This window comes from Vigna radiata, chromosome 9, assembly GCF_000741045.1.
Source record: "Vigna radiata var. radiata cultivar VC1973A chromosome 9, Vradiata_ver6, whole genome shotgun sequence".
NCBI lineage: Eukaryota > Viridiplantae > Streptophyta > Magnoliopsida > Fabales > Fabaceae > Vigna > Vigna radiata.
Genome location: NC_028359.1, coordinates 7714623 through 7736389, shown reverse-complemented (window position 1 = coordinate 7736389; position 21767 = coordinate 7714623). Strand labels below are relative to the sequence as shown.

At 33.3% G+C, this 21767-nt stretch overlaps 4 protein-coding genes across 6 annotated transcripts; 2 read left to right on the top strand and 2 right to left on the bottom strand.

Moving 5' to 3' along the window:
* Positions 1-426: 426 nt before the first annotated feature.
* On the bottom strand, positions 427-4055 carry LOC106773703 (malate dehydrogenase, cytoplasmic). Of its 2 annotated transcripts, none has more exons than XM_022786422.1 (7): positions 3949-4055; positions 3035-3193; positions 2595-2770; positions 1810-2087; positions 1319-1454; positions 986-1097; positions 427-744 (listed from the first exon to the last, which is right to left on the bottom strand). In XM_022786422.1, exons 1-7 carry the CDS (start codon positions 3992-3994, stop codon positions 650-652), a joined length of 1002 nt encoding a protein of 333 aa, XP_022642143.1. In that variant the 5' UTR covers positions 3995-4055; the 3' UTR covers positions 427-649. The 2 variants fall into 2 exon arrangements, with proteins under 2 accessions (XP_022642143.1, XP_014515928.1); XM_014660442.2 differs by lacking the exon at positions 3949-4055 and adding an exon at positions 3443-3670.
* Positions 4056-9874: 5819 nt separating this feature from the next.
* Positions 9875-12800, top strand: LOC106773616. Its single transcript, XM_014660337.2, has 5 exons — positions 9875-10061; positions 10156-10308; positions 10868-10952; positions 11119-11199; positions 12216-12800. The coding sequence occupies exons 2-5, from the start codon at positions 10177-10179 to the stop codon at positions 12581-12583; spliced, it is 666 nt and encodes a 221-aa protein (XP_014515823.1). The 5' UTR covers positions 9875-10061; positions 10156-10176; the 3' UTR covers positions 12584-12800.
* A 752-nt stretch (positions 12801-13552) lies between these two features.
* LOC106773694 (pentatricopeptide repeat-containing protein At3g53700, chloroplastic) lies at positions 13553-15709 on the bottom strand. The gene has a single exon (XM_014660431.2). The coding sequence runs from the start codon at positions 15331-15333 to the stop codon at positions 13687-13689; it is 1647 nt and encodes a 548-aa protein (XP_014515917.1). The 5' UTR covers positions 15334-15709; the 3' UTR covers positions 13553-13686.
* A 2253-nt stretch (positions 15710-17962) lies between these two features.
* On the top strand, positions 17963-21713 carry LOC106773579 (syntaxin-132-like). Of its 2 annotated transcripts, none has more exons than XM_014660283.2 (13): positions 17963-18142; positions 18676-18789; positions 18974-19030; positions 19105-19153; positions 19706-19794; positions 19898-19971; positions 20058-20100; positions 20184-20244; positions 20376-20401; positions 20495-20572; positions 20945-21025; positions 21129-21175; positions 21283-21372. In XM_014660283.2, exons 1-12 carry the CDS (start codon positions 18125-18127, stop codon positions 21132-21134), a joined length of 696 nt encoding a protein of 231 aa, XP_014515769.1. In that variant the 5' UTR covers positions 17963-18124; the 3' UTR covers positions 21135-21175; positions 21283-21372. The 2 variants fall into 2 exon arrangements, with proteins under 2 accessions (XP_014515769.1, XP_014515768.1); XM_014660282.2 differs by having other exon boundaries at positions 17966-18142; positions 21110-21175; positions 21283-21713.
* Positions 21714-21767: the final 54 nt, after the last annotated feature.

Genomic DNA, 21767 nt, shown 5'->3' with positions numbered 1-21767 from the left:
ATTTTTAAAAATGTGAATTCAAGCTAAAATATATTAAAATAATTATCAAAAATGTAAAAAGAAAAAAAACAACTTTACTTTATTTATTGTTTTAATATTTTAATAGTAATCATTTTCATTGTGTAAAAGAAAAAGAGAGAAGAGTAAATTTAGTAAATACAATCTACACACATTACTTAGATTAAAAGTTATATAATAACAACATCAATAATAAAGAAAATGACTATTTAAAGAAATTACATAACTTTTAAAAAAAACAAAAAAACTGCATTTTAACTGTTCATTTTCTAATTTTTTTTATTTCAAATATGAAAAAAAAAATCATATAAAAGGTACTCTAATCTATTAAATAAAGAATGAAACTGGATTCAACACTTCAGTAGATGTGATGAACTTCACCAAATAAAAAGTATATGAGAAAATGGGTGCCAATGAACTTGTTTTTCTTTGTATTTTAAATAATTAAAAGTGAAACAAGGATAAACTAACACAATGTAATTGTTTGAAGGACTAAATTTCCTAAACAACCATGCAATAAAATTTAAAAAAATAAACTAATCTCAACCCAATTTTTGGTCTATCAGTTGTTCTTCTGGGTTCAGGAAACAGCTACAATTATTGATTAGCAATTTCTAGAAAAGATTTGTAATCAATTAAGGCATGATTTGGCCAATTCCTTCTCCTCAACCAGCTCTTGTGCCGTTTTGTCCATCTTATCCCTTGAGAACTCATCAATCTTCAGACCTGCCAAAAACATCATTGACATCATCAAATAAACCATGAAATAATCACTAACATTCTAACTTTTTCACAAATTTTAATCCTTTGGCAAAAGGGTATTCAAAATAGTGTGTCATTGATCATTTTTTGCAGAAACAGTTTACATAACGTAAGTTTGTTGTGTTAGGTTGATACAATGAGAAGTTCTCTGAATCCATAGGCTTGAAAGAACACAGAGAAGAAGAAGAAGAAGAAGAAAATGTACCTTGAACAATGGTCCAATCTCCTTTCTCACAAGTAACAGGGAAAGAGTATATGAGGCCAGGTTGAACACCATAAGATCCATCAGAATACACTCCCATTGATACCCATGATTCCTGAAATCAATACAAATGCAACAAAAGCGATGAGAGAGATCATTCTGATATTCAGTTTGGAAGAAGATATTAACGTCACACTCAAGAAAGATGAGAAAATGAGTGATAATTATGGGATTGATCACTAAAGATCAAAATTAAGGTTTTATAACACATGCATCTAAAGATGTTGTAACAGTTGCAATAGGGTGAAATTCTACTAAAGATACAAAAGAACCAACCTTAGGAGTTCCTAGAACCCAGTCACGGATGTGATCACAGGCAGCACTTGCTGCTGATAATGCACTAGACAGCTTTCTGGCTTTAATAATGGCAGCTCCACGTTGCTGAACAGTGGTGATGAACTCACTGTTTAGCCTACACAAATCATAAACAAAATCACTTTCTTAATGAAAGGAAGGACATGTCTATGGAATGATAGATACCAGATCACACAACAAAGTTGCAGAAACTTTGATGTATATGTTTCTTTTCTTATCCAAATTGAAGTTTCATTTCAATAATATATCTGAAATCTTACTGTCTATATTTTAATATGATATTATATTCTATCTTGTTAGAATTTTATGCTTGTCATATGTATTAAGTGTGTTGAGTTATAACTCAAACATGCTAATGACATAATGTAGCATCTATGTATATGAAACTCAAATTGACACAAGTAAATCAAAACCAAAGGGAGTTAGACTGAGAGGTTTTGAAAGTGAGGTACCAGTTATCATCAGCAACTAATTCTCTGACTGGCTTCTGTGCTCCATTGGCAGTGACAGTGGCATGGTTGACATCTGGATATTGGGTTGAGGAGTGATTGCCCCAAATGATGACATTTTTTACATCACTGACATGAACATTGAGTCTCTCAGAGATTTGGCCTAAGGCTCTGTTGTGATCAAGCCTTGTAAGACAGGTGATGTTTTTCTCAGGGATTGAAGGAGCAAACTCTTTCAAAATGAGAGCATTCGTGTTTGCTGGATTGGCAACCACCAGCACCTGCATCAACAACAGTGATTACCAATTTTGAGTAGCTTTTTTTATTAGATAAAACATTCTCTACTAAATTCTACCACTAACTTGTTTTACAGTAAAAACATCCGAAAATAGTTCATCTGAACACACACTACTGTTGATTGATATTCAGGAAGCTGGCTCATTCATTCAAGAAACCAGAAGTGTCAGATTAATATTGTTATAACAGAAAGTTGTACAAGAACCAATAGTGATGACAATAATCTCGAAAAGGATGTTCATTTCATCATTCATGCAAAGATTTATCACATCAATTTGGAGTTTGTTCTCATGTATGCTATAATGTCAAAATATGAAAATACCAAAAACTCAGAAGAAGAGATGAAGACCAAGTAAAAAAATGGGGGTGAGTGATTGCTATGTTATGAATGTCACACATTCATCCAAGAATGAAGCAACGCCACGATGCCAACCAAAATTTTCAAAATTAAACTCCAAAGAGGGTGAGAAAGTGGTTTCTTTCTATCTTACCTTACAATCTGCTGCAGCATTTTGCTCCAGTGCTGAAGCTTGAGCCTTGTAAATTGACACATTTTTAGACATCACATCTTTTCTTTCCATTCCTTCCTTCCGGGGGAATCCACCCACCATCACAGCAATGTTCACATTCTTGCAAGCTTCAACAACATCAGTAGTAGCGACAACACCTATTGCATTTATAAGCAAAACCAATACTATGAGATGTCACAGAAGAAAACTCATCATGTTAAAAGGGCCAAATATATTTGTGGTGATTAAAAAGGTACTGGTACTAACGAGAAAGAATTATTCTATCATCTGCTATAGAGATATAGTTTCATACACTTTTTAAAGTGATATATAAATGTTTGCTTCTAATTCCTGTCAAATGTTTTAAAACAGACTATAATGTAAGAATTGTGCTTAGGTTAGCATTAACTTTGAAAACATGCCTTTAAGAAGTGGAAAAGCAGCATCAACCAGCTCCATCTTCACCCCTTTCAAGGCCTCTGCTGCTGGTTCAATGTCAAGCATGTGCAGAATCACAGGCTGATCTGGGCCCAGCATTGCCCCTCTTGCAATCATTGGAACAAGTGCATATCCAATTTGCCCTGTTATTGAAATGACAATGCTAAAATAAGGGTTTTAAAAAGGGGTTGTCATTACAATTCCAACCACTAAATCAATATTTGTGACAGTAGTTATGATCATATAAATCACATTCATCTTCAGTTTCCCAGAATATCAAAGAACGAGTTAATCCTTGATCACAAATACTGCCTAAAACTCTGTCAAAGATATGCAGATAGAAAACACATCAAAGAAAAATTTGAGAAATGAGAAGACTAAATCAATCATGCCTGCAGCACCAGTGACCAATACTGTTATCGGTTCCTTCTCTTCCTTGAGAAGACCAAACATGTATCTGACAATCTTCCAAAACAAAATAACACAAAGCAAAACAAGAAGAATTTTCTTAAGAAATGTATAATCCTGAGTGTCCCATGCTAACATTTCCATTGCCATGATCGTTTTGTGTTTGTGTTAATGTCCAATCCAAGGGGCACAAACACAATCTCTTTCATTACCCTTATATACAATGTAACATAAATTTAAAAGTGAAGAATACATGCACATGTGACATTCCTATGTAGCAAGACAATCATATATACCATAACTGAGTCCACAAGAAATGAAAGTGCAACAGAATCAATCATCATCACCTTAGCAGCAAAGAAAAGAACATTTTTCAAAGTTTGATCCATAAGATAAACATTATAATATTTTCACATGTCACATATTTCTTAGATGGCAAACCAGCAAATAATAGATTCTTTTCAAGTAAGAAAAGTGGTTTTGAAATTACCAGCAGCTCCAGTGACAAGAACTCTAACTGGATCAGTGGCCACCATTATGATTTGGAGTTAGATTTTGTAGTTAGATTCTAGAAAGAAAGAAATGGAGAGACCTCACAGTGGCAGAATAGAAAATTGATTGTGTATATATAAGTGAAAAAAATGTCACAAAAAATGAAAGAAAAATAGATAAATAAAAGTTAGTCAGTAGATTAATACTGAAACAGTTAGAGGAATTAGCAATTTTGTAAGGAAAGAAAAGAAAAAGTCTATTTTTTTTTACACATGTGATATTGATGTCCTAAAATAAATGTATAAAGTGTATATATATATATATATATATATATATATATATATATATATATATATATATATATTGTGTTCTTTAAAATATTTCATTTTTTATTTTTATTTTTTTATCTTTTAATTTTATAGGCATAGCTATTGATTTTTAGGCTATCTAGATAATTTTTTTTCTTTTGGAAAATAATGTCTTCATTATTTGAAGTATATAAATGAAGAAGGATATAAACATTTGTATTCATAATAATTTAAGGATTAAATAATCTTTTGGTATCTATAAAAAGAATATCGTACTGAAATTGTTTTGCCCCCTAAATTTCAGTGTTCTATGGTCAACATTATTGAATAAACAAATTTAGTCATGGTATTAACCTTTTACTTTTTGAATAAACTGCATATTTTAAAAAATATTTTAGTAATATTTATATTTTTAGGTTATGTTTATTTATTTATATATTCATATTTTCTTTTTAATAATTGCGACATATACCATGTATAATGTGTGTATATTACTTTGAATTTAATTTTAAAATTTTTAATTAATTCTATTTCTATTAGATTAGATAAAAAAAAACACGGATTTTTTTAAAATAATATGAGGGGGTTAAGTATTTTAATGCAAATCCAATGTTCTGGTTTGACAAAGATTATTGACTTATTTTCCACTGTGTATTAAAATTCAGTACATATTTTGTATTGTGATATAAAGTTATTTTTAGTTGTTGATATTTAAAAAACAAATCCACGTAAAAATAAAGAACAAAACTATAGTTCGAAAGGTATAAAATATATAAAAAAAAATCGGAAGTCCGTTCTATACATATGGTTGATGTTTTCATCTTTTATGCTCTATACATAATTGATTATTGGGTTGAATATGTTTTTCGTTCCCTAACTATTGGCCGTTTTTGTGTTTACTCTCTCTTTCAAACTATAATACAATTTAGTCCTTCAACTCTAGAAAACTATGGTTTTAGTCTTTTTTACCAAATTTTTTAAACTTTATTTGCTATTTCAAGCACGTTACATTATAGCATTTGGATTGTTTACACTGTTTGACACATTTTTGCTTCAATGTTAACTGAGAAATGCATTTGAAACAGCAAATAAAGTTAAAAAAAAATTGGTAAAGATGACTAAAACCAGAGTTTTCTAAAGTTGAAGGACTAAATTATACTATAGTTTGAAAGAGGGACTAAACACAAAAACGATCAATAGTTGGGGAACGAAAAACATATTTAACCCTTGATTCTTCTTCGATAATAAAAAGAAAAATGAAAATTAAACATGTTCCATAAGAAAAGAAATTTTACAATTTAATAAAATTGAGAAACCGAAATTAATAAAATAAATATGTAGTAAATATTAAAATATATATATATATATATATATATATATATATATATATATATATATATATATATATATATATACAATCATATTGCAATATATTCTTTCATAATCTAATAGACAAGTTAAAAAGTGTGACTAAAATGATGTTTTTTAATCTCTTCATAATAAAGTAGTCTCATCTACTCTTATTTAAGTCATATTCACATAATATAACTAAAACTCGATAATTATGTATGTTGATTATTATTTATAATTTTACTTATATTTATTATATTGTTATTGTTCTCCCTTATAATTATTATTTTAATAAGAAAATTTGTTCACAATTTATGTCACTCTTATAAATACAATTAGTATCATCCAAGGATATTCATTTCATAATCACTCTCACTCACACATAAAAGATTTTAACCTTTTTACTGACTTGAGCATCAGAGTGTCTTTACAAGTGGATTTTCTCCTTTCGTCAACGAGGAATCCCTATTCACATAGAAGAAGTAATCAAATCACTGTTAGGTAGGATCTCACCACTTATTCCAAAGTCCACGCTCAAAATTCGAATAAGATCATTGTCGTCCACCGTGGGATCGCAATAAAACGTTTCCCCGATCTCACTCATCCTTAAAGTCAATACCTAAACATTTACCCAATACTCGCAAGATAGGAACCAACCAGGTGATCATTCATCATCCCACAATTGTAGATACGCAAAAGTCCCCAACAAACTGGCTTACGCGAACTCCAATGGGTCATAGCTGACCTTTGGAGCAAAATTCGCAAAGAACTCGAGACTTCTCTCTTTAGCGCTAAGCTTATGATGAATAAAACAACTCAACCAAGCACGAAGCGGAGGAAGCCTGAGGACTTTCCTATCTCCCCGAAAGCTACCAACTTTTGTTATAAGGTTATGTCCTTTGGATTGAGAAATGCATGAACAACCTACCAACGACTGACGAATAAGGTGTTATATGAGCTCATAGGAAATATAATGGAAGTCTACGTAGATGACATGGTCATCAAATCTACAACCACAACTCACCACCCTACACACTTACAAATAGTTCTTGACAAAAATGTGACACCACAACGTGAGGTTGAACCCATAAAAATGTTTCTTTGGCGAAGATGGAAAATTCCCAGGCTTCATGATAACCTCGTGAGGGATAAAAGTCAACCCAGACAAGTGCAAAGCCATACTCAGCATGAGAAGTCCGACCAACTTGAAAGAGGTTCAGTCTAAACGACAAGTTAGTTGCCCTGACTTGTTTCTTGCCATGCATGTCACTAAAGACCAAACTTATGTACAAAATCCTAAAAGGAGCTCAAACTTACAGATAGAACGAAGAGTATGAGACCCCATTTCAACAATTAAAGAGAGAGATCTTAACACTTCCAGTCCTTTATGCCTATCATGAAGCTCAATTTCTTTGCCCTTCATCTTATAAAGCTCTGCCTTCATGACCATAGAGGAGGTCGATCTCCACGACCATCAACTAAAGAGCTCGACCTTTGTGGCCATCACGAAGCTTGACCTACACAACCTTCGTCTCAAGGAGCTCGACCTCAGGGCCAACCTTCTTCATGAACTTGACTTGATTAGCTACTCAAAAAGCTCAACCTCAATTACCAAGTTGGATACACACGACCAAATTCCAATAGGATAAAGCTTGACCTCAACTACCAAAGTAAATAAAACCAACCTCCACGATCAATGCATAATAAACTCAACCTTAAAGGCTCATCCATCTACAAACTCAACCTTAAGGTCCATCCACCTACCTGTAAACTAAGTCTTAAGAGCCCATCCATATGGAAATATGGTCACAAAATATGTACAGAATTAATTATAAAAAAAAAAACGAGTTTCACCGGTTATTAATGTTTTTCTTTTTATTTGTGATTAGTTAGAAATTATATTAGTATAATGTTAGAATAATCTATATTATCTTCTACCCTCTTATACTATTATCTATATTAATAGTTTTACGTCAATTAGGTCCCTATATTTTAAAATAGTTCAATTTAGTCTCTATTTATGAAAAATTAAAACAAAAAAGTCTTTTTTTTTAAATTCTTTAAACGGTGTGGCATTTGAGAATTACGTGGCACATAAACTTTAATTAGTGCACTACTCCAATTATTTTTTTACTTTCTCTAACACCGCGTCAACACGACCCTTATGTGTTTAACCGGGGACGACGGAGGAAACGACCTCCGGAAGAACCTCGTTGGCGTGGAGGTTGCGCTCCTGCTTCGTCCCGTCGGCGTTGGAGACTTTTTCAGAAAGCGCGCAGGCTCGGCTGTAGAACGGGAAGAACGAAGACTGATTCCCAGCGACAACGTCATCTTTCCGGCAGTGGTTCTCGGTTGCAGCGGGACTAAGTGGGGCTTTTGGGATTTGCGTAAGGGTTTGCCTTCTGTGGCTTCGATGTGCAAACTTCCATCACTGAAAGATCACGGAAGCTGAGAGCTACTCAATCATTGGTCACGCCATTGCAGAGAAGCTTCCTCTAGGTCTTGGTGTTTTCTGCGAAAGATTCAAACTTTGCAGAAGGTTTTAAAATTGCGATTTTGGTTTTTGTTTCTAGGTTCTTTGATTTTTTTGCAGGTTTCAGAATCTCTAGAGGAAAGGGAATGGACGAATTTGGTTCGCGCTTCTGGGGTTTTGGTGTGCTTCTCAAACTAGAGCTACACCAGAGTATATAAGGAGGGATGAGTTGCTGAGATAAAGCTCTAATTTTGATTCAAGAATGTTCCTATTTTAGCTTAATGATTAATGTGTATGCACAGACTTCTGATATGAAAAAATGGGATGTGATTAGTTTTTTGTTTTTGTTTTAGAGTTGATGCTGTTGGGATTTATTTCTCTGTTGCAGATTGTAACACCAAATGGGATCATCAAAATCTGTGTTCCTGAGGGTTGGACTCATCATATGCTTCCTTGCAGTCTTAAAGGATAAAGAAGAGAAAGAATCAACAAAACTCACAGAACATTTTCAGACTTTTTTCTCTGTCAGTCATATTCCTGCCACTGTTAGGCACCTTTTAGCTGATAATGAGGATCACCGACCAACAGCTGCTGAAAAACTTGGACACTGTGCTAGGATAAATTATCATACTAAGTTTTTTCTGGCATTTCTAGGTTGCGCAATGGTGGAATGAATTGGATGATGATAGAGGTTGGGTTCGATTCGCGGTGGTGAGGTAATGGTCGGCGAGGATGGTTGCGCCAGTCTGGTGGAAAATGGCGTTTTTGTAGTGGCTGCTGGTTTCTGCTTGATGAAGGTGTGTGATGGTGGTTCTGTGACGGCGGCTTGGGTGTTGATAATGCGTTAGAGAGGACGACTGCCGATGAGGATGGCGGTGCAGTGACGGTGCTGTGACGGCTAGGGTTTTTTGGGGAGAAATCAGGTTTGTGTGGAGATGACGACGACGACGTGTCAGGGGGTGTTGATATGGCAGATGATATGGCAGAGACCTTTTTTAATTTTTTTTAAATTAAAAAATTATTTAAGTCTACTTCAGATAATAATTTTGATGCCGTCAATAAAATTTAACGGAAGACCCCGTATTGATTTAATTTTTCCTAAACAGGACTAAATGAACTACTTCAAAATATAGGGATTTAATTGACACAAAATTCTATATATAGAGATTTTCGAACTTATTAAACCTTTTATTTTCAGTTCTACCTGATTTTTTTCAATTTAGTCATTTTTTATAAATTTTAAATTAAATATATAAAAATCATCTTCTACTAAGTAAATAAAAGTCATTTACAAAATAAACTTATATTTATATATAAAAGAGATTATTCTTTTCTGTGTCTATTTTTTTTTTCACTTTTATCTTTTAAGTTATATTTTTATTTAAATTTAACTGATTTTTTAAATTTAATATTTTTTAAAATTTAACTAATTTTTTAAGTTAAATAAATAAAAATAATCTACTAGACTAAATAAAAAACATTTACAAAATAAATAAAAACTATCTATAAAATTAATCTACTATATAAACAAAAATCATTTATAAAATAAATAAAAACTATATATAATTAAATTGTAAAAATTATTTATATTTATTTTTATAATTTTATAAAAAAATAATACGCGTTTTTACTAGTATAAATAAAAACGATTCATAACTTTTTTTTTTTTTACATATTACGTTAAAAAATAAATAATTTTATCATTTAATAATTTTGGTGAAGGAAAAATAACTTTCAATTTACAAATTCCAACATATAAATACTTGCTTATTGGAACCTTCTATTCCGACCAACCTTCATTTCACAATGATTTGGGAAAGAGAACAATACTATTGGTAATTTTAATTATAAGTTCAAGCAAGGAATCTAGGGTTTCTCGTAAGAGGCACCGAAGAACACCAACACAGAAGGAAAGAGATTCTGAATCAGCGGCTTAGAGAAAGAAACAAGCGCAAGAAGAGAAAATTAAGGAAGAGGAACGTATGTATTTCATATGTTAATTGTTTTGTTCAATGTTTTTTTGTTTAATTCCGCTATTTGATTTTCTAACTTCCTTCCTTCTGCGTTTTCTTAGGGTTTCTTTTATTTTCTGCAAATGCCAATGGCGGATTTGGATGGCGCAGAAGGTTACAGGCCATCTGCAGAATACGTAGAAGACAACAATGAAGCTCTCATTGACTTGACTGACTCAACAGAACTTTTGTTTCTTAAGTTGCCTTCTTCCAATGTAAGTTTTCCCTTTATGCCTTTGGTTTGTTTATTTGTTTTGAACTGAATCTGAACTACTTATGCCAACTAAGTGAAAAAGAAAAAGCACTAAGGATTCATATTGTTGTCATCACAAAAGTGAAAAATCAAGTGTAGTATCAAACAAATTTAAAGATAAAAACAGGTACATTGACTTCAGTTTTCAAACAATTAGGTTTCATTTTTTTTATCAAGCCTCTCTACTAAGTGTAGTTTTTGATTGTGTTAGATTCTGCTTGGTGATTAAAAATTCCTTTCATGTTAATTTTTGTTGTGCTATATCTCATTAAGGAGTGTCGAAAAATAGATTTTTGTGTATTACTTCTATTCATTTGCTTACATTTTTGTCCTTATTTTATTATAGGAGACTCGTCAAATTTTCATAGCTTTTTAAGGTTGCGTTTTATTCAAATGAGCTGGTATCTGTATTGGTGGGTGTTTCCTTCCATCTAGGAGTTAGATGGTGGAAGAGCCCTGTTTGGTGCTGTGTTAGTTATTACCATTATTGTCTTGTTTGATGCGATTATGATGTTGTCCAGGATTTTTTATCTGACATACATGGAAAGAAATTGTCTCTCACACTTGATAATGGTGGTAAACTAGCCCACTTTGAGGGTTCATCAGGTAAGTAAAATTAATCATCTGTGCCACCATTAACGTATGTTTTCAACTTCAATTTCTGCATAATTGATCTCTAACTTGGTGCTTTTCTTCTATGTGTGTGTGTGTGTGTTGTAAATGAATATGATTGCTTTCTGCAAGTGCCTTAATTTTCATTTTTTGTTGGCAGGTAAGGCATATGATTTTGTAAGCTTTTTTGCTCAGGAGCCAGACGAAACGGTTTTTGTTTCCTCTACAGAACCAAAAATGGGTAAGTATCCGTAGATTTTGTTTTTTGTTTAATGTCCTCTGTTACTGTTATATGAAGGATATCAACAAGAATTCTGAGAATTATTCTGGCTGAAAATGTAAGAGTTTTGTTACTTTTATTTGAGATGGGACCATGACTAATCTTTGTTCTTTGGTTATTTCAATGTAAGAATTATTTGAGAACTACCACAGCTCTCCAAGAGAGCTTTATTGTTAGTTACTATAATTTGAGGTAAAATCTCAAGTCATAAGAACACGTAAGATGGGGTAGTGCTTGGTTCTACGTCAAAAGTTGTCTGAGTAAATAGCCTTTACAATGGTGTTGGATTGGATATACTTGCTGCAACATCCCTGAGTTAGTACCTCAAGTATATATTTTTTCCCCTTATATAGTCATAGTTAATGAGTTGTGATAGTGAGAGTTCATTTGCTCCACATTTTTTTCTTCTTTTAAAAATCACTTCTAAAAAGTTCCGGTGTGTTTGTTTAACCTTCTAAAATAATAAAACTCAATATGAAAATTCTCATTTTCTTACAAGCAACTTTGAGTATCTTTTGAAAAGCTTCTAGATCGCTTCTACCAAATTGGCCAACCAGCCCATTTCTCCAGCTCAACATTTGCTAGTAATTTTCACGAATTTCAAGTCTGGTTTCTATCCTTGTGTGAACCATGAAACCTCAATTCATGTAACAGGAAGTTATATTGTAAGTACAGTACTAAGTGATTTACACTTGACTTTGAACTTGACCATCAGTTTTCTCATTAGCTATGTTTTTTAGAAACTGTGAAATCAGGTGGATATCACTCCCTTTTTTGTTCCCATCCCACCTTCCCCCACCCTTTTTATATTGGATTGGATTTTTCCTTGCTGTATTTGACTACTTTTCTTTGTCACTGTCTTACTAGACTCTGGTTCTTGGGAGTGTTTAATACCACTTTTTATTCTTATATGTTTTTAATTTTGTAGCCTTTGAATTCAAGCATTAAGAGAAGTTATTTATTTTGCTTTACTGCAGCAAAGATTTCAATGCGAGTTTCAACCGTCCATTACCCTAATCCTAAAGAACTTGAGAACCTCAATTCAACCAACGTAAGAGATGCACATCGACGTTCTTCTGGAATCACAGGGACAACTTCATCGCGATACTTTCCTATGCAAAGTGGTGGACGTGCAGCTTCATCAAAAGGTAGCAGACAGAAAAGCTCTTTGTCTGAATTTACTGAGCCATCAAGTATTTCAAGAAAAAGACACGAATCTAATTCTAAATCTAAATCTAAATACAACTTGTCTGAGGTCTCGCATGGTCACAGCAATGGCTTTTCCTCTATGTCCCCAGAAAATTCTCATGAAGGAAAACCAAAGAGAAGAAAACATACGGAATAATGTTTCCTATACTCGCCATTGGCCTTTTATAGTGTAATTTCCAGGCCAAACTATATAGGAAAGAATAGGGCAAGACTTTTATGTTGTAAAAGGATGATAAATTTACATTGTTTGTGTTTTCTGTGTTACCATTTTTCTCTACTTTTCGTATTGTCATTGGCTTCAGTTGCGCAATGTTCACTAATTGAAGGACCTTTCTTTTCTCATTTTTTTGTCCTATTTTTGTGTACTAGTTCAGTTGTGTTCTTCCTATGGTTGGATTGTTCTAGTCCTATTAATGTTTTTGAAACCCTGCTGGCATCACATCGTTAGGGCCTTTGTTGTCAAAACTGGACCGAGAATGAAATTTTGATAAAATTCTATTGTTTTTTACAAAGGAAGAAATAGGAGAGAAAATACAAGTGAAGGGGTTAAAGAATAACGAAGGAAGTTTTGTAAAATAGAATTCAAGAATAACTATGTAAGATTAGTTTCAGCCACAGTGAAGGTTGATATAGAATGTATTTTCGAAATTACGTTTCTGGAACTAATTTCCGAAATATAAAATAAAACAGAAAAGAGAAAGAATGACAACAGGGAAAAAGACGTGGTAAGAACTGGGGTAGCCGAATTGATTGAATTCATGAACCTAAAATTTAAACATAGGCATGGTAGAATTCTGCAGGGCTTTCTTTCAGACGTAGTAAGTGCATATTAGGCTTATAAAAATTACGTGCAGTTTTTGGACCGAACATCCATTGCTCTTCGCTCTTCTTCACCACTAAAGGATTTTAGGCCAATATGCTCCAATTCACCTGTTTTTGCTTATGATCATGGATAAATTAAAGTTAATGGATCAAAATAACTCACTTATTTAGTTTTAATCTATAATAGTTTTAAAAGTATTGTGTTATTTACTTATTTGTTTAATGATGATGAATCTCTTCTGAGTGATACAATGTACCTTGATCTTGAGGATTGGTCTATAAGTGAAAAAGTTAAAGATCAAAAGCCCTTTCTTTTCTTTTATTCAATTTACAGTGATAAACTTGGAAGATTTTACCAGACAATGCAAGACTTTTAGAAGATACAATACAAACTGAAACTAAGATTGAGGGAAAAAGCTATGTTTTGTCAATATCCTCAGCCTCCTGAACTCTTTTAGTATTCTGCAGTAACTGACGTGCTGTTTTTAGCTTGCCACACTTCTGAAACACCTGTTCAAAAATGTCTCTAGCATAAACTGATAAAGGAATACCCTTTTCCAGCATTGATTTCACTTTCTCATAAGCAGCATCTAGTTCACCTCCTCTACACAACTTCTGCAACTTCTGGTTCTCCAATTTTCTATCCAATTTAACACACAGATCCAACCGATCATGTTCTCTCAAAAGACTCTCTACTAAATTGTAAGTGTGAAAATTTGGAAGCAATCCCAAACCCAACATTTCAATCAACAAGTCATAAGAAACTTTCCAGTTCTTACCCTCACCATGACCATGGATCAGAGCAGTGTAGGTTAAATCATCAGGAAGGCATCTGTTCTTGTTCATGATCTCAAAGACCCTGGTAGCATCCTTTAACTTTCCCAATTTACACAGCATAGGTATAACAGAATTATAAACAACCAACTTTGGCTTTAAGCCACGACTCAACATCCTCCCAAACAAATCACTAGCTTCCTCCACTCTGTGACATTCACACAATGCCTTTATAACAACAGAGTAACCCTCATGAGCACACCTCAGTTTCCTTTCCTCAACAATCCTCAAAACTCTAACAGCTTCTTCTGTATAACTCAAGCGACAAAGCTCACAGATAAGCTTAACCACAACAAAAGAACTAGGTAACAATCCAGCCTTACAAACTGCCCAAAACACTTGAACTGCAGGCTGCATTGCATCACTATTTCCTCCCATGTTAGGGACTAATATAGTATATGGTCTCCGAGTGTTCCTCACTCTCACTTTCTCAACAGATCCTTCTTTTGCACTAGTCAAACACAGCTCCCCAATAAGAATATTAACAGCAGATCGAGTAGGGAGCACTCCAATCTTTTCCATTTGATTAAAAATCTCAAGGGCTGACTCTACTCTACCAAACTTACAAAAACCAACAATCATGTTACTGCAGGAATAAGTATCAGGAGTTTCAATCTTGTGAAAGATTGAAAGTGCAAGCTGAATCATCTCCAAAGATGATTCCCTCTTGCAAAGAACATAAAGCATGTTATTACACACAAGGTTATCAGGCTTACAGTTGAACACAGTCTCCATATCCTCAAACAGTGAAATTGCTTCCTTAATTCTTCCTTGTCTCCCCAAAAACCTGATGGAAATGGCCAATGCCTTAGGCGACACTCCACCCTTGTGAAACGCCACTGTGGTCAGCAAACATTTGACGTCGTCAAAGAGCTTTCTTCTACCCAAGAAATCGGCCATGTACTCAACCACGGAATCATCAAAGTGAAAACCCATGTGGGTCCCCGCCAAGGTGAAAAATTTCAAGGTTTTGGCCCTACCCAGTTGCTTGTAGCCCCTCAAAACGCCCAGAACCAGGTTGGAGGTTAATTCTAGCTTGTGACGAGCCAAAACACCAGCCATGGCGCTGTCGTTGGCGCAAGAGACAAGGTCAGAGAGAAGAGAAGAAAGGGGCGAATTGCTGCGTGGGATTGGGAAATTGGGGTGAGTTTGGGGAGAAGAGGAATGGAGAAATCGTGAAGAAGCTTTGAAAACAGAGAAAACAGCGGCATTTCGAGGCCAGCAAAGCATTACAGTTTGAAAGACAAATGTTATGGGTTTCTGCTTTTCTTCTTTCTTTCTTGGTTGGATTAAATTTCAGGTCGTAAAAACTGCAAATCAATCATTTCCATTTTCAAACCTTCCAACGCAGTTAACTCGCCGTAGAATCGTTTTTGAGTTGGTAAACTCGATCAAACTCTTGTAGTATAGAATCGGTTCAGCTAGCTCGGTTGAATACTAGAAGGAAAAAACGACAGCTGATTTGTTTTGTTTGTAGCGTCGTAGATATTGCATTTGTTTATTTCGGCATTCTCCAATGGCAGAAACAGAGCCTTATTCGTCTTCTTTCTCAGATTTTGCCTTCCCACATTCTCCTTTGAGTTTCTGGGTTAGGGATTAGGGTTTCTCTTTTCTTATATTCCATGTATGTAATATTAGAAGTATAAAATAATTATTTGAAATAATATATATTTATTAATGATAATGTATCTTCTATAACTGCTCTTTAACATTTTTTTATATACTTTCTTATTAACTTTATCTTTTTTCTTTATTTTGTAATTATTTTAAAATTTAATTAATTACTTATGATAAAAAATTTACTCATAATAAAATTATAAAAATTATTTATTTTATACTTATCTTATATAAACAATTATAAATTTACTAATATAGTTTTATTTTAATAATCTATTATATTTATTACTAGGCTTTCTTATAGGTTATTTAAATTTGAATTTATTGATTAAGTTGGAGAAGACTTTGATTTTGTTCTTGCCTCTCCTTAAGTCTTCTCCATGCTATTTTTTGAGTTCATGTTTGTTTTTTTTTTTAGGGTTTGTCGAGTAAGAGTCGCCCAAATAATAGTGGCAACTTGACCGAATGAGAGACTAAAAGGATGACCTTAACCGTATAAGTTTTATGTCGTTTTTGAGGGGTTGTTTGGTCTTTCCTAGTTTCTTTTGTGTTATCCGAGCAGGTTTTCATATTTTCCTTCTATTGTTGTGTCTCAATGTAACCTTTTTTGTGTCTTGGACTGAGAATTTGTTTTAGGTTTTTTACGTAATTCATGTACTCGACTTTTTCTTACACCGAGTTACCTTTGTGTTTGAATGTTAGGCTATTGCATTGTTTATGTGTTCCAACATTGGAAACACCAAATTGTACCTGGTTAGGTCGGACTTTGTTGCACCCTAGAGCCAATTTCTTTTGTGCTTACATTGTGTTTGGGCACTATAAGGTCGAGGCTTTTGTTGTATGCCACATTGAGTTCGGGCATTATAAGGTTGAGCTACTTTTGTATTTGGCGATATATTGCACTATGTTCGGGCACTGTAAGGCCGAACTGCTTTTTTATTTGGATACTAGAAAATTGAGCTTTCTTCGAACTCAATTACTAGGATGTTGAGCTCAATACTTGGTTAGAAGGGACAATTTGCTTTTACTAGCTTGGTGTTTTTTCATGATGTGAATCTTCTTATGGGGCCTTTTTTTCAAGGGCTTTAGGTGCCTTACCTTGAGGGCTTTTGGTCCCTTTCTTGAAGGGCCTTGGGTGCCTCACTCGGAGGGCTTTAGTGGCTCACTAGGAAGGGCTTTGGGTGCCTCGCTAGGAGGGCTTTGGGTGCCTAGCTTGGAGGGTTGTGGTGCCTCTCTTAAAAGGCTTTGGGTGTCTCACTTGGAGGGCTTTGGGTGTCTCACTTGGAGGGCTTTGGGTGTCTCTCTTGGAGGACTTTGGTGCCTCACTTGGAGGGTTTTGGTTGACAAATGTTCATCTTGTCTTTCTTACTTTTTCCAAGATTTGTTTTGTGATTATTAGTATAAAAGACAAAAGCGAATAACTAAATAACAAAAAATTGAGTAAAAGTTCTAGGAATAATAGTTATTCTTATCTCTTAGACATGTTATTTTTGTGTTGTCTTTAAGTGTTCTACTGATGGAAGTGCTTTATCAGGGGCCCCAATATTGGGTGTCAATGTTCTTATCCAGATCTTGAGTATAGACTTATGGACAGGTGACGAGATCCTACCGGTGGTTAAGAAAATAGAAATTCACCTGTAAAGGATTGTTCAATACTTAAGTTAGTAAAAAAATTAAAATATTTTATAATAAAGTAAGAATGATTATTTATCAAATAAGTATTTCATTGATAATATTAATTGTATTTATAAGATTAATATAAATCTACGTACTTATAGAATTATAAATTTTAAATAATAAATATACTAAACTATGAGAATTAATTATAATATGTTAATATAACTTAAATTAATGTCAAAATATAAAAGAAATATTTGTAAAAAAAATAAATTTTCTTCATATATATTTAATTAAATAAAAATAATAATTTTTCTTCCTATAATTTAGTGCCCAAAATAAATAAAAAATATTTGTGAACGAATTATATAATTTTTTTTGTAAAAGTAAATAGAAAAACATATTCGTAACTCACGGGATATACTTTTTTTCTAGAATTTGTTTTGAAACAAAAAATTAAGTTTCTTTTACCATTACATAACGAAAATAAAACCTTTTCCATATAAAACTATTGTCTAAAATCAATAAGGATGAATAATTTTCACCGATATTTAAAATGTATAAATAAGATAAATAGTTTGTCTGAAAACTCCTTTAAGTTAAATTATTTAAGAAGAATTATAATAGAAATTTTTAATCATTGCCATAACAATCTTGATTCAAATTTTGTTGTCCTCTTCGATTTAACAAATTTTCAGAATCCCTATTGAAGTCTTGCAAAAAGCATTGAGAGATAGTTCGTTGGACATTCTTTTCCTTCTCTCTCAGTTTGATTTGATAATTCACCATGAACGATCTTCTCACTGTAAGTTGATATCCGCAATTCCCACTTTCGATTTCAAAATTCGATTTTGATCACTGGGTCTTGTAGTTCTGTTGCTAAACTTATTTGCTTTTCTGTTTTAATTTTCTGCCATCTCAGTGTCAGATTCGTACTCTGTTTTATTTTATTTAAAGAAAAACAACATTAAGAGGTGCCCAAATTTTTTACTTGGATTCTAGTGGGGATACGAATAGGAATCATCATGTTCTGATATTCTAAGCAGTAAAATTCAGTTCATAGCTGAATCACTACATGGATAGTGGAAAATTTCCTAAAGGCGGTGTCTTGCTTTAACACAGATCATGGTTAATCCCCAATTAGATTTCAGGTTTTATTCTGTTTGTGGCATGATTTTTGGTTTTGGATTTCTGATAGTGATTCTGATGTTTTTGTTTTGTTTTGTTATTGCATGGGTTATGTTTAGTACAATGTTGTTGTGCTATAAGATCAAAGTCTATGAATAGTTTGTTTTTCCTTTTACTACTATCATTGTTATTTGACATTCTTTCTTGCAGGATTCATTTGTTGGTGAGGCTGGTAATGGCCAGCCTTCTAGAGAAAGTGACATTGAAATGGGACAGGCTCCAAGAAGCAACTCTGATATGGGAATGGAAGCTTTTAATAAGCAGGTACACAATGTGCACGCTTTTTAAAATTGTAAAGCATTTGACTATTTAAGATGAAAATTTATGAACTGAGATGTTGTAGGGTTTTTATTATGCTGTTTCCATAGTCAACTTTTTCTTCATGTAGTTTGTTCAATAGTACAGTTAATATCCTGACATGTACTGATATTCTTTGTTTTGATATTAGATCCATGAGGTTGATAAACAGATCGATAAGCTGGCGGTGCTGCTTCAAAAGCTAAAGGTATCCATTATCTTCATGGTTTGTTACTTTCCAGCAGCAAGATCTCATTTATAAACTAAGAGTACTTTTTCCAGGAAGCTAATGAGGAATCGAAAGCTGTTACAAAAGCATCTGCCATGAAAGGTTTTTGTTACAATGCAATTTTATTTTTTTGGTTACACCAAGTGCAATGTTTTGTTTTTTAATTGACATCATCCATTCCTAGTTCAGTTATAATATTTTCTGGTATAGGTGCTGACAATGTATTAACTTCATGGCTAGACACCTGACATTTTTTTTAATATACTGCATTTGTTACTAACATTAAATGTGAGTAAAATTTGATACTCTTTACAACAATGAATCAAATCTGTTACTAAAGCATGTGCCATTAAACGTGTGTTAGGATGAAATATGCTTTAATTGAACCATCCAATTTTGAATTTCCTAGTAAGATTTTAATGGTATTGGAGCTGAAATTGTATTAACTTGGGTTTGTCAGGCAGCTATAGCCAGACAGACACATGGTAAATTGCCTTTCTAGCAACAATGGCAAGTTAGATAAATATTTATGTTTCAAATTTAATTTTTTTGATAGACTGCTTTTGTTCCTTACAATGCATTCGAACAATAAACCTATAGCATTACTTTTAGGCAGTGTTTATAAGACTAATATACCTATAACATTACTTTCAGGTATCAAGAAGAGGATGGAGAAAGATATTGATGAAGTTGGAAAGATTGCTCATGGTGTCAAAACAAAGATAGAGGCTATAAACAAAGATGTATTGAGCTATTTGGCTTAAAATTGTTACTATTAGGTGTCAATTTATTGTAAAATTTTCAGACAAGTATGAAAATTATTTGTTCAGGAATTGTTTTGTGCAGAATCTATCCAATAGACAAAAGCCCGGCTGTGAGAAGGGAACAGGTATAGACAGAGCAAGGATGAATATGACAAAGTAAGTTGGTTGTGCACATTTTTATTATTGTACTTGATAAAAAGGACCCGGAAAACTAAATTATTTACTTCTCCTTGAAACCACAGTTCCTTGACTAAAAAGTTCAAGGATCTCATGACAGAGTTCCAGGTATATTTAGTTTTTAATACCTAACACCAGAAGCTGTTTTTCCAACTTCATGTCTGTCTTCTCATCAATGTGTTGTGCTTCAGACTCTTAGACAAAGAATACAAGATGAATATCGTGAGGTTGTGGAGAGAAGAGTTATAACAGGTTTGAACATTTCATCCCTGTGGTACACTATGGCAGTACAATTGCTTTATTTATTAGTTTAAACTTATATATTAGAAAGTATTTAATCATCTTAACTTTGTGACACTGTGATTACTTGATTTGAGTTACAGTTACTGGGACTAGGCCAGATGATGAGGTGAGTTTAACTTATGAACTTGTGATTTAAGATGAGATGAGATATTCACTGCATATAAATTTTGTTGTAATTGGCCATCATTGATTGTGATAGACAATTGATCACCTGATAGAAACTGGAAACAGTGAGCAAATCTTCCAGAGAGCAATTCTAGAAGCAGGCAGAGGACAGGTACCTGGTTTGTGAATTTGTACTGGAATTTGTCTTTTTCTTTTGAAAAGTTCAACACATTATGTTATCTTTTCTGTCTTTCTCATTTCTTGGAAAAAGTGGGTTTAGTTAATACCTTAAGAAAACGGCTTAGTCAAAAATTAATTCATGATCAATACATTTTCTTCATTATCTTTCTATTTACATCAACTTTATGCAGTAAAGCAAGTTTTCACATTCTATCTCATGGCCAAAGAGTATAATTTTTTTTTTCAGGGGTGTAGTCAATAATTTCAATTGTTTTATATTGGTAACACATCTGAAATTATAGTAGTTATGATTTTTCTTCACTTGTGTGGAGAACTAAAACATATGAAAACCTGGATTGTTCAGGTAGTAAACACAGTAGAGGAAATTCAGGAGAGGCATGATGCTGTGAAAGAGATTGAGAAAAAACTTCTTGATTTACACCAGGTTTGCCTACACGAATATCTCAGTCTTAAATATTTATTCTAGTTGTAACAATAGCATGTCTAATTCTATTTTACCATTTCTCAGATTTACCTTGACATGGCAGTGTTAGTTGATGCTCAAGGAGAAATTCTGGATAACATTGAAAGTCAGGTTTGTTCACTCTGCACTCTCACCCTTAATTTGGTGTTTGCATGCATGTGTATGTGGAATACAGGGCATATTTAGTTTGATTTTTCCTTAATGAGAGACTTGTTCAGGTCAACAACGCAGTCGATCATGTCCAGAGAGGGACAACTGCACTTCAAAATGCTAAGAAACTGCAGAAGAACTCACGAAAATGGATGTGCATTGCCATCGTTATACTGTTGATAATAGTAGCTATCATAGTTGTGGGTGTTCTCAAACCTTGGAAGAGTAGCTAGTGCACTTGAGTGTGTGGCCCTGTACCCTTTTGTTCATAACATATGCATTTGTGTCAAAAGAACATCTTAGAGCAGAATTTTTAAGCCCTCTCTTATATTGTATGATTCAGATGTTATGTTTGTTTTGTGTGGTGTGACTGGTTTCTGGATACATTCATTGTGGTGTCTCCTTATATAAATTCATATTCTTTGTAGCCCTCAAAGGTTTATCATGATCATGGTCTTTTGTTTCCTTGTATTATTCTATAAAGCTGTTTTTTCTGTCACTGTCTAGTTGTAATCTTGCATTGATATTCTTCTTGGTAAGAAAGCACATCCAT